Raw genomic sequence first — 11250 nt, 5'->3', positions numbered from 1 at the left:
CAGGGTTTCTCTGTGGCTTTGGAGCCTGTCCTGGAACTAGCTCTGTAGACCAGGCTAGTCTCGAACTCACACAGATCCGCCTGCCTCTGCCTCCCAAGTGCTGGGATTAAAGGCGTGCGCCACCACCGCCCGGCTGATCTGTAGTTTTTGAGACAGAAGTTTTTGCAGATGTTACACCATAAATCAGGATAGTAAAGCCTTTATTGAAAAGGAAATCTGTAAACTCTGGCAGAGATTTAGTGGGAAAACCCTACTGTTGAGAACTTAATAGTTAAGCAACATTTGAGTAGTTATGTTTTTCATTCCGTCCAAGCTGCCATCCTTCTCTCCCCAAATCCTTGCTGAGTTTTTTGTTTTTTTCTTCAGATGAAAAATAGCATGACCAGGGATAGTTTTCTTTGCCAAGGGGAACGGTCCAGCCAATCACTGATTCCTTTATTTCAGTGCTAGGTTGCGTACACAGTTTCCTCAGCAACACTGAAGACAGGTAACCGACTGTCCTACCAGGAGGATTTTGGAGTTTGTGGGGAAGGACTGGCCTTTCCAGGGCTCTTCTGTCGCTGTAGGATATAATGAGGATTTCCCGGTGGATGCAGACATAATTGCTTTGATTATTTAATCATCTAACGGCAGCTCCAGGAGGGATCTGACACCCCTGGCCTCTGTGGGTTGCACCTAGGTGTGTGTCACACATACCACCCCCCACTCCTAAGCGTGTGTGTGTGTGTGTGTGTGTCTCTCTCTCTCTCTCACATGCCTACACCTGTTGCCTTTAAACTAGGGGCAGTACCAATTTGGATGGGGTCCAGAAGGGTCATTTAGCTGACTCTCAGTGATACCTGTGTTTGTGAAGCTCAGACATGAAGTCCGTGAAGTCGGAGCTGTCTGACTTCCCTGGTCCTGAGTTCTCTTTATCTGACTAGATAGACTCATCTTTGCATCAGGTGGTCCAGGTAAAACCTTGGCTTGTTTTCCTGCTCTACTGGTGTGTTTCTTTCACATTTTATGTCCTGGCTTCCTGGGAGCATAGGTGTAGGCATTCACCAATGAGGAGGGAGCCCGCCTGACGGATTGAGGGAAGGGCCTTTGAGGAGGCACAGTGGTGTAGAGATGCTCTTTAGGGTGTAGTGTGAATTGTGAGGAGATCAGGTCGGATGTGAGTGTGGTTAGTGTTTGTTCTTTGAGTGGTGTGACCTTTTCAGAAGATGGTATGGGGAGCAGTTAGGGAGATTAGGAAGTGGCCAAAGTTCCGAAGATCAGGTTGTTCTCTCTCTCTCTCCCTCTCTCTCTCTCTCTCTCTCTCTCTCTCTCTCTCTCTCTCTCTCTCTCTCTCTCTCTCTCTCTCTCTCTCTCTCTCTCTCTCTCTCTCTCTCTCTCTCTCTCTGTATGTGTATAGGACTGAGGAGTTCTTGCTTCCACTGTGTGAGTTCTAAAGTACAGACTCCCTTACTTGCTCAGCCACTTCTCTGTACCTCCGATCGGATCTTGTGGACAGTTACTAAGACTGGCATTTTCAAGAAAGGGGAGCTTAAAGGCTTAGAAAAAAATTGTGTGCTGTTAGTCTGCAGGCCTGCTTGCTGTCTATGGACATGTGTGGTGGGTGTCAGCCGAGGGCAGAGCGTTGTTGAGTTGCAGGTGGTTGTGAGCCACCCTGTATGGGTGTTGGGAACAGAAATCTGTTCCTCTGGAAAGCAGTGTGTCACCTTAACCTCCGAGCCATCTCTCGAGCCCGCTAGAGGAAGTTTTACGTAGAGGAATGTGTATAAACTTGTGTAAGTTTCTACATGATGGCAGTGGGTTGGAGTGGAGATAGGCTAGTCACTTGCAAAGCTGAGAGGATGCTGGTTTGTAGCCATTGCATAAGTGAAAACCTTCAACTCTTGTGCTTGGTGCTAGGTATAGGCATTTATTTATTTATGTGTGTGTGTGTGTGTGTGTGTGTGTGTGTGTGTGTGTGTGTAGGGTGGGGTGGGGTGCAAGAGTGGGAACGGAGGCCAGAGGAACTCAGGGTTCTCTGTTTCCACCATGTCTTTTGTTCTAGTTGGATTAGTTTGCTTCCTTCACTTTTGAATTCTGAGAATTCTTTATTTTAGGAACACATACTTTGTTGGGTATGGGACTTGCAAGTAGCTGTCTTTTTATCTTGTGAGACTCTGACAGAACAAGAATTTTGTCTTTTGGAGACTAGCAGTTGCCAGTTTTCCCTTTAATGCATTGTGCTTTCACTTTCTGGGTGAAATTTAAGAACTCCTTTCCCAGCTCCAGATATCGAAGACTTTTCTCCTTTGTCTTTTTCTAGTTTTATCCTTTAATTTTTTATATTTTGCATGACTTATGCCTAGTTAAATTTTTTTAATTAATTTATTTATTATGTATACAGTGTTCTGTCTGTTTGTATGCTTGCTGGACATGAAGAGGGCACCAGATCTCATTACAGATGGTTGTGAGCCACCATGTGGTTGCTGGGAATTGAACTCAGGACCTCTGGAAGAACAGTCAATGCTCTTAACCTCTGAGCCATCTCTCCAGCCCCATGCCTAGTTAATTTTTGTTTAAGGTGTAAAAGTTCCCTGTGGGTTTCTCTGGCTCGATAGTGTGTGGATTACACTGGTGGACTTTACACATCTTGTCGGTCTTGCAGCGTAAACAACAGCAGCTCCCCCACGTGCTCTTCCTAACTTCTGTGAGTGTTGGGGGTTGAACCCAGGACCTTGTCTCACACAGCTGGGTCCATCATTCCTTACTGTTGCTGGGGTAGAGAACCTGAGGTGACTTGACAGGAGGCAGGGTTAGTGCCTGTTATTTCAGAGGGTTCCGTCTGTGGATGCCTGGTGCATCGCTGCTGCCCTGCGGTGAGCTGGAGCGTGGAGGAACGTGTGGCAGAGGAGGCTGCTCACCTGTAGAGCCTGAATGAGCAGTGTTCTGCTGGTTTGTGAAAGTTCTCTTCGGATGATCATTTTTCTGAGAGAAGTTAGACAGTGGTTGTCACCGGGTGAAGGGGTGGGGGTGGAGTGGGGAGTACCAGAGAAGGTGTTGGAAGTGTGAGGATGCTTCAGGGAGCAGGAAGGAAATGGACTAGGAAATTACAGAATAAGCGCTTAGTGTTAAGTACAGTGTAGAAGCTTCCACATTGAATTTCAGATGAAATGAATGCTGTGAGCAGCTACGTGGTGCACTTGGGGACAGACGCCCTTGCCAGATGAGTGAGGTAGTGTGTGAGTGTGAAGGCAACTGGGCCACAGCACTGAACCGTTAGGAGAAGAGAGTTTATGGGTAAGATTTGGTGGTGGCCACCAGGTGCTGAAAAAGGGAGGATGAGTGTTTAAGCCTTAATGGATTGAGAAGACCAGCGAATGAATCAGAAAGCCACCAGCATTCCCGGAAGCAGCGTGCTGCAGAGGGTGTGGGGGAGAGCCGGTCATGGTGGGCCCAGAGGCCCTGGGGTAGGTTGGGCTGACTCAGCAGAAGAGAGGTTGTGGATTTTGAAATCCAGATAGGAGCTCTTTGGCTGAGTGAGGACCCTGTAATTAGCAGCTAAAGTCTTAGAATGAGGGGCCTTCTAGGAGTTGGTGATAGGGAGATGTGTGCCCCATTTTCTGGAGAAGAATGGGAAAATGGTGTGCATAGAGGGCTGCACCCTCCTCCAATCTGCAAGGCTGCGGGAGAGAAGCCAACTGTGGAGTAGAAGGGCTGCAGGACCAGTGTGTTTAGAAGGAATCAGGTTTCTGTTAGACCAACAGGGATGCCTGAGGAGATTCCCCAGGGCCCAGTGAGGGTTTCTGTGTATCACCCCTGCCCGTCCCAGCTCAGGTCCTTTAGAGACGCTCCAAAGAGTTAGACAGGAAGACTGACTTGTTTGTTTGTTTTGGAGACAGGGTCTGATATAGCCCAGGGTACCCTCAATGTAACTGTAGACTAAGGGTGACCTTTAACTCCAGAGCCTCTTGCCTCCTCTGCTCCATGCTGGCATCGCTCGTGTGTGTTGCTATGCTTGGCTCTAATTTACTATCTTAATATTTATTTTTCTGGTGCTAGGAATCAAACCTAGTGCCCCACATATACTAGACTACATCCCTAATCCTACTGTCTTTTGAAAGGATTTTTGTTGTTAGAAAGTATTTTTCTGGGAGACTTCTGTCCTATTAAGACCCAGTCCCCTTTTCTGTGTACAAAGTAGATGTCAGCTGTGTTACTTAAAAGAGCAGTGTTCGTATGAACAGTTGTTTTCTGTGCGTGTGCATATTTGTGAAGGCCTAGGACTTGTCTTCCTAGGCTGAAGGTTTAGAGCACACATAACAAGATATGTTTGTTTGTTTGAAGAGTAATTAAAGGTGGCCCCAAAGTTCTTCAGCAGAGGCGACATTCAGCTAGAGACTGGCCTGTTCAGCTTCAGCAGCTGTCCTCTGGACTAGACCGCATTGGTTCTTTCTACTGTGTGGAGTTCCTTGTGGAAGTTTAGCACAGGCTGGAAGATTGTGCAAGCATTTGGCTTCATTTTCCACCCAGAGGCTGCCTTTATTTTTAAAATAGGCTGTAACTTAGCTTGCAAGTTCTAGTTTCAGGTTCCCATCCCTTAGAATTTTGGTGTTTTGTAAATTTTTTAAATTTTATATATTTTTTTTTTGAAGAATCTTCAAGTATGACTTAGAAATGCTGTCAACAACGAGTCTGTAGCCTTGTGTGCTGGTTATGTGCTTGAAACAGGAATTTTTAGAGTAAAAGCCTGGACTCTGGCTGCCCGGGCAAACTAGGCTCTGCCACCTATCCTCAATATGCAAGTTAGATCAAGGACTGGTGAAAAGCAGAGAATTAATGTGGCCATACTGGGAAGAGGTAGAAACCAAGAAAGGGGCACAGTGACCCCAAAGTCCTCTTTTTGGGATCCTAAAACCTTTTAAGTTTATGCATGGGGCAGGGAGGGGGCAGATTGCGCATAACTGAGCATCCTGTTCAGGGTGTGGTCTGGGATTCTTGTCTCTAGTTTGGTTCTGCAAGGTGATCAGAAGATCCTATTGCTTGAGGAGACATGGTGGTTTGGGGGATGCACTTCTGTTTCGGGGTGCACCGTCTCCCCAGTGGGCCACTGCTCTGTCCTTGGAGGGTCTGCTCAGCAGACTTGAGTGCCTGCAGGGTTAGGGCAGCAACTTATTTCTCTGCTTGCAGCCTTGAAAGGGGATGATGCAGACTAGACAGATGTGTCCTGAGTGCTCATCTTGCCTGCAGAGGGAAGCAGGACACAGAGAAATGAAGGCTTTTAAAGCGTGGTCACTTTCTCCAGTTGAGGGGCCAGTTTTTAGCAAAAGCAGTTTCTAAGTCCCTGTCTCATAGTGTGCTTAGTTCTAGCTTGTGTGTACGTGTGTGTACGTATGTGTGTGTGTGTGTGTGTGTGTGTGTAGTAGGTGATTTCTGTGACTCACTTGACCTAGGATTAGCCTCCTCTCTTTCTGCTGTGGGGGTGAAGTGGAGTCTGGACAAGGTTGGCTGAAATCCATTCTTTGGTAAAGGGAAACAGTAGGTTGTCTGTGCTGACTTTGCCCGACCTGAAATCAAATGTTTGCTTGCTCTTTGAGTAGCAGACTGTGCCTCACTGAGTTTTTTGCTTTGTTCAATTTGTTACTGAGCAAAACAATTATTACCTGAGATTAATTGACCAAGAAGAAATGTAATTGAATGCTGGTCATTGAGACTTCATTGGATCTTAAGAGAAAGCTGTAGGAATTTATTATACTGAAGAGAAATGCTTAGTAAAAAAATTGATAAATGCTGTTTTCTCTTACTAGAGAGAAAAAGTTGGCAATGTTGGGGTGCTTTTGTTTTTCAGATACTGCAGAGAACATGCCACATAGCCCCACTGTTTCTCCTCCAGCTGCACTGACAGCTGGAAACAGCACCGAACTTTCTGTTTCCCAGATCAGCACCACTTCTCCTCCGCCAGCCAGTACACAGAAAAATGGAGGCACCTCTGTGGCACCCACCCTCTCCACTGCTCCTTCTGTGTCCCAGGACGAGGCTGATAGCAATGAAGATCCCAGCATGGAGGAGGAGGATCTTCTGGCGCTCAGCAGTTCCCCGTCCACAGCCAAAGACACTCTGGACAATGGGGACTACGGAGAGCCAGACTATGACTGGACCACCAACCCCAGGGACGAGGAGCCTGAGGATGATATAAACACAGAGATGAGCAGAGAGGACAGGCACTTCCGGGGCTTTGAGGACTCCGTGAAGGTGGTGAAGCTGCCGCCCCCAAACAGGGAAGACGGCCATTTCTTTTTCCATGTCCTTATTTTTGCTTTCTGTGCAGCTGTTGTTTATGTGACATACCACAACAAAAGGAAGGTAAGTTGGGATTTTAGCCCCTTCTGTAGTGCTCCATTGTCTCAGCCATACTGTGTAAATCCTTTCAGTTGGGTTGACCGTGGTGATAAAACGGTATCGTTTCTATTGAAGCTGCGGCTCTGGTACATTAGACAATGGGGATATGCTCCATGTGCTTCTAGGAAATTACTTGTTTTTCCCCCATAATGAATGAAGCCAAAGTCTAGCAAGTTACTTATTTTTCAGACAGGGTCTTACTATATAGCCCTGGCTGTATGATATTCACTGTGTAGATCAAGCTGACCTTTGAACTCAAAGGTTTCCCTTCCAAGTCCTGGGGTCAAAGGCATGCGCTCCTCATCTGTCTTGCATTTCTTAATTTAGTAATGATAGTTTGGTGGGAATACTTGTGGGGCGTGAATACTAATTGAATACTCCTTTTAATTTATTATGTATTGACAATGGTTTGACAGTAATGTTATTTTCTGGTTGTACGAGGATTGGGCTGAGGATGTGGCTCCATTGATAGGAGTGCTTTCTTAGCATCCATGAAGCCCTGGGCTCACTTCCTAGCACTACATAAACCTGTGATGACAGCACACTTCTGTAGTAACAGGAGAACCAGGAGGATCAGGGATTCAAGGCTCTTCATTGTCATCTCTGACTGCATATTGATGGTCAGGCTAGCTTGGGATATATATTTAAGACCATGCCCCTCATGCTCCCCCTCACCAGAAAGGAGGAAACAAAAGGTCTTTATGTATAGCCAGGTGTAGTGGTAAGTACGTGCTTGTAATTTTGGCATCTTGACACTTGGGAGGTAGAGGTAGAGGCAGGTGGACCACTGTTGTTCAAGGCCAAACTAGAGTATGCAAAACTGTGTGTCTCCAAACTAAACACACAACCAGGGATGGCGAGATGGCTCGGTGATTAAGAGCATTGGTCAGAGGACTAGGTTTCTATTCCCACCACCCACAGGTTCATAACCTGTAACTCCAGTTCCAGAGGTTCTGGCAATAAGTAATTAAGTAAGATAAATAAATAAATGGATCTGGCCATAAAAAAACCCCAGATGCCCAGAACAATATGTTTAATGTAGAAAATTCAGAAATCTGAAGACTTTAGGGGAAAAAAAATTTAAGCTGCTACTCAGAGCATTAAAATATATTTTAGTGTATTTCTGGTCCACAAATATACATATACATGCAAGCTATAATTTTTTTTTTTCCTTTCTCAAGACAGGGTTTCTCTGTGTAGCCCTGGCTGTCCTGGAACTCACTGTGTAGAGCAGGTTGGCCTTGAGCTCACAGAGATCCTCCTGCCTCTGCCTCCAGAGTGCTGGGATTAAAGAGGTGCCACTGCCTGACTTGTATATGTTTTCCGAGCTGACTGTTTAGTATTGGATAAGCAATTGGTGTGCTCTTTCCAGTTCTCAACATTTCTTCGTTGCCTGTATTTCTTTGTGTAGGGTTGAGGTCTCATTAGGTTTCCCTGTCCACTTAATCACCATAACATACTATTTAAAAATAGAGTTTTATATTTGCATAATTGATTATGCTCTGATCCTATTGGACAGTTAGATGATTCCAAGTTTTGGTTCATGATGACCATGTCTGTGCTGGAATTGCTTTCCTGGGTTAAGGAGTAACCTAATAACCTAGGCTAATGGGGGCGATGTGCCTTTCGGAATGCTAGAGGAGTTCAGGCACAGCTTTCTCAATATATGATCCTCTCGAGAGCGTGGTTCTTGTGACTTGTCTTGTGACTCAAGCTGTCTGTCTTCCTCTTTGAGGCATTAATTTTCTTACCTGAAAAATTACAACATGGACCAGTTAATTTTAGAATGTCTTTCAGCTCTGAGTGTTGGTGACCCAGTGACAGAAAGCAGCAGACAAACCCCTGGAGTCCCTTCTTAACTGACCTGAGCTGTGTGCTAACACTTGGGGGGGCAGGTAGTCTCCTGGTCTCCACCCCATGCCCACTGAGAAGCATCATGCAGCCTTGTTCACAGGCTGGAAACAGGTGTCATTTTATTATTGTGATAATTAGTTTTGTGTCCCAAAGCCTAATCAAGATCCTGCTCTTGTTACAAAACCACTACCAGATAAGTTTTCTCTTTGGCATGTCTAATTGCTTTGTTTTATTTCAGATCTTCCTTCTGGTTCAAAGCAGGAAGTGGCGTGATGGCTTGTGTTCTAAAACGGTGGAGTACCGTCGTTTAGACCAGAATGTGAATGAGGCCATGCCTTCTCTGAAGATCACCAATGATTATATTTTCTAAAGCACTGTGATTGGAGTCTGCTTCTTCTGTCATTTTATTTGCTTGACTTTTATATGATGTCGTGCAAATTCTGCCACAGGCAAGTGGCGCTTAACCAAGAGGGGGCCCTCTCTTTTGCCTTGGTGCTTTGGGAACTAAATGTCACAAACAAGGAATATATAATTTTTTAATCTGTTCTTTAGAGCTAGATTAAATCAGGTATCTGAAGTGTGAGTTAAACCTTATTGTATATTTTTTGTAGTAGTTATTATTTTTCATTTATCGCGCCTCTGGCAGCACTGTTCCCTTTGAAAGACCCCAAACCAGAACTAAAGTCTCATGGGGCCCAGCACTGCTGTTTTTCATCACTCGCTGCTGTCCAAATGCTGGTTTTCCTCTTTCTATTATTCTATTTCTAATTTTGAGATGGGGTCTTACTGAACAGCCTAGGCTGGCCTCGAACAGTTGGTCGTTGGATTCTCAGATGCTGGTACTACAGGTGTGGCTGCCCCACCCACTTCCAAATAGCCTATTTTCAAACATATTTCTGTTTGTGTGTGGTACAAACTTTATTATACAAGGATATCATGATATATTGCTTTGTTTTACAGCAACATGTTTGCCACTCTTTCCAAACTGCTTTGAAAGATGGATGGCACGGCGGGCTCAGTCAGTGAGGGCGCCTGCCGCCAAGCCTGACAGCCCGGGTTCAGTCCCCAGGACCTGCATGGTAGAAGGACAGAGTGAATTCTTGCAGGTTGTTCTCTGACCTCCACATGTGTGCATGGCATTCGTGCACCTACACACATGCTTATACACACATAGTAAATAAATGTAATTATTAAGAAGAAACCTGCTTTGGATGTTTTTTGGTACTTGAGACAGTGTAAGATGACGTGGCCGCTGCTTCACTCACCACACATTAAGCTGGTTAGGAATCCCTGCAAAATGGCCTGCAGTTCCCAGTGAAGGCAGCCAGGTGATAGGTGATATCAGCCATTGGCTAGGGCTGCTGGATGGCGCTTCGGTGGAAGCTGGGAGAACAGTAGTTACGTCAGTCAAGCATTTGATTTCAGCCCAGGTTCCAAGAGTTCAGGCGATGACCAGAGTTTAAAATTCCAGTCAGAGTTTTTTCAGTTTATTTCTTGCTGCACAGTATATTTGAAGAGACTTTAGAGACCATTATCACTTAAATGGTGCCGTGTCTCGATCCTGCAGTTAACGTGATAATCTGAATATAGCAGTGACTTTCAGACTCCCTGCCGTGTTTTATTATGTTGCCCCCCTCCCAAACTGGAATTCTTTATGTATTTCATGTTAGCCTGTCTTTTAGAGTTGGTCAGAATGTAAACGTGTGATTTGAACCATGGTTGACTACCGAGCTTCACTGCAACTCTTCAGAAAGCATAGCCTTCACTGTATTCTCTGCAGAGCCCAGGTGAGCCAGCAGCCACACTCCCTGTGTGAGCACAGAAGCAGCAGCGCTGTCCTCCCCTTCAGGACAGGTGACTGTCTGAAGGATGGGCAGCGTAGTGAAATGTACCTGGACTGTTTTATTGCAGTAGTTTTTTTCATATTTGAAATTGTATTATTTAATATTTTGAATAAGATTTTAAGAAATAAATGGCAAAGGTATAAATCTGTGCTTTGATCAGTGTGTTTATTACAGTGCTGACTTTTGGTGGTTACAGCAGGCCTGTGCTGGGAGGAAATGAGCCCCAGCCAGTTGTTGCGAGGCCTGTTCAGCCTAGGAACTCTGCTCTAGGATGCCCCTTACATTCTGAATGCTTCCTTAGGCCCAGGTTGTCACTGGGTGCTGACGTCTGCTAACACCAGCAAACTGGGATGGCGAAAAAGGCTTGCAGGTGCAGGTCAGTGTAGGGTTTCCCGGCGTGGGCTCCTTGTCTGTGTCCCTGGTGGCAGATCTGGGCTTCCCAGGAACCTCCTGGTGCTGGTAGGTGCTAAAGGTGCTGCCTGTAGTAGCTTCTGACTTTGGGAGTACCAGGTCATGCTGGGGTCAGACAGGGACCTGAGCTGCTGGGTGAGGGACCCATGATCCACATTTGAACCTCAGCACTGGTGGATCCAGACTGGCCACCAGGGTTGGCCCTGCATGACTTCTCTCTTTGTTAGCTGAAGAGGCACGGGGTAAAACTTGTCAGGCAGGAGGAAACGGTGTTTGTCTGTGGGCAGGCCTGTCTTGATATGTCTGTCTGTCTTTCATTTTTTGAGACAAGATCTTGCATGTGTCGCCATGCCTGGCTTGGCTAGGGTATCTTTGGGGTGAGGGCTGCTCCTGTGGATTGTTCCACAGACTGTGCTTGACCAGGAAGTGGCTGTTGCTTTCCCCACCCCCAGCCGGGCAGTTCCCACATTCCTTTAAGCCTTATTTAAATTACAGTATCTGAGGAATTAGGAGCAAAGCAGCCCCTGGCTCCTCCCAGGATTGTATAGTTGGCACCTGGTCTCCTGCAGCTGCTAGCAGTGAGGACACACCTGCCTGCAGGGTGGGTAGGAACCAGCCTGCAGAGTGACACCTGCACAGCCCTCTGGGAAGATAGAGCCCACTGGTGGTGAGGCCTCCGTGGTGTTTGGATGTGACAGGTGTGTTGAGGAGGCTGCACTTCAGTTTTCCGCCTGGTTTGATGCTGCAGCAGCTTGTACCCATTCTGGGA

At 46.2% G+C, this 11250-nt stretch overlaps 1 protein-coding gene across 1 annotated transcript in view; it reads left to right on the top strand.

Annotated features, from left to right (window-relative positions):
* C7H5orf15 (chromosome 7 C5orf15 homolog) overlaps positions 1 to 10212 on the top strand; it is a 15563-nt gene extending 5351 nt beyond the window's left edge. Inside the window, exons 2-3 of the mRNA XM_005350101.2 lie at positions 5822 to 6336; positions 8465 to 10212. Coding sequence (XP_005350158.1) covers positions 5822 to 6336; positions 8465 to 8596 — 647 coding nt within the window. The 3' untranslated portion in view covers positions 8597 to 10212. The remainder of the gene's footprint in view (positions 1 to 5821; positions 6337 to 8464) is intronic.
* The last annotated feature ends 1038 nt before the right edge of the window (positions 10213 to 11250 follow it).

The sequence above is a fragment of the Microtus ochrogaster genome, chromosome 7 (assembly GCF_000317375.1).
Source record: "Microtus ochrogaster isolate Prairie Vole_2 chromosome 7, MicOch1.0, whole genome shotgun sequence".
Taxonomy (NCBI): domain Eukaryota; kingdom Metazoa; phylum Chordata; class Mammalia; order Rodentia; family Cricetidae; genus Microtus; species Microtus ochrogaster.
This window is presented reverse-complemented; position numbering and strand designations above follow the sequence as displayed.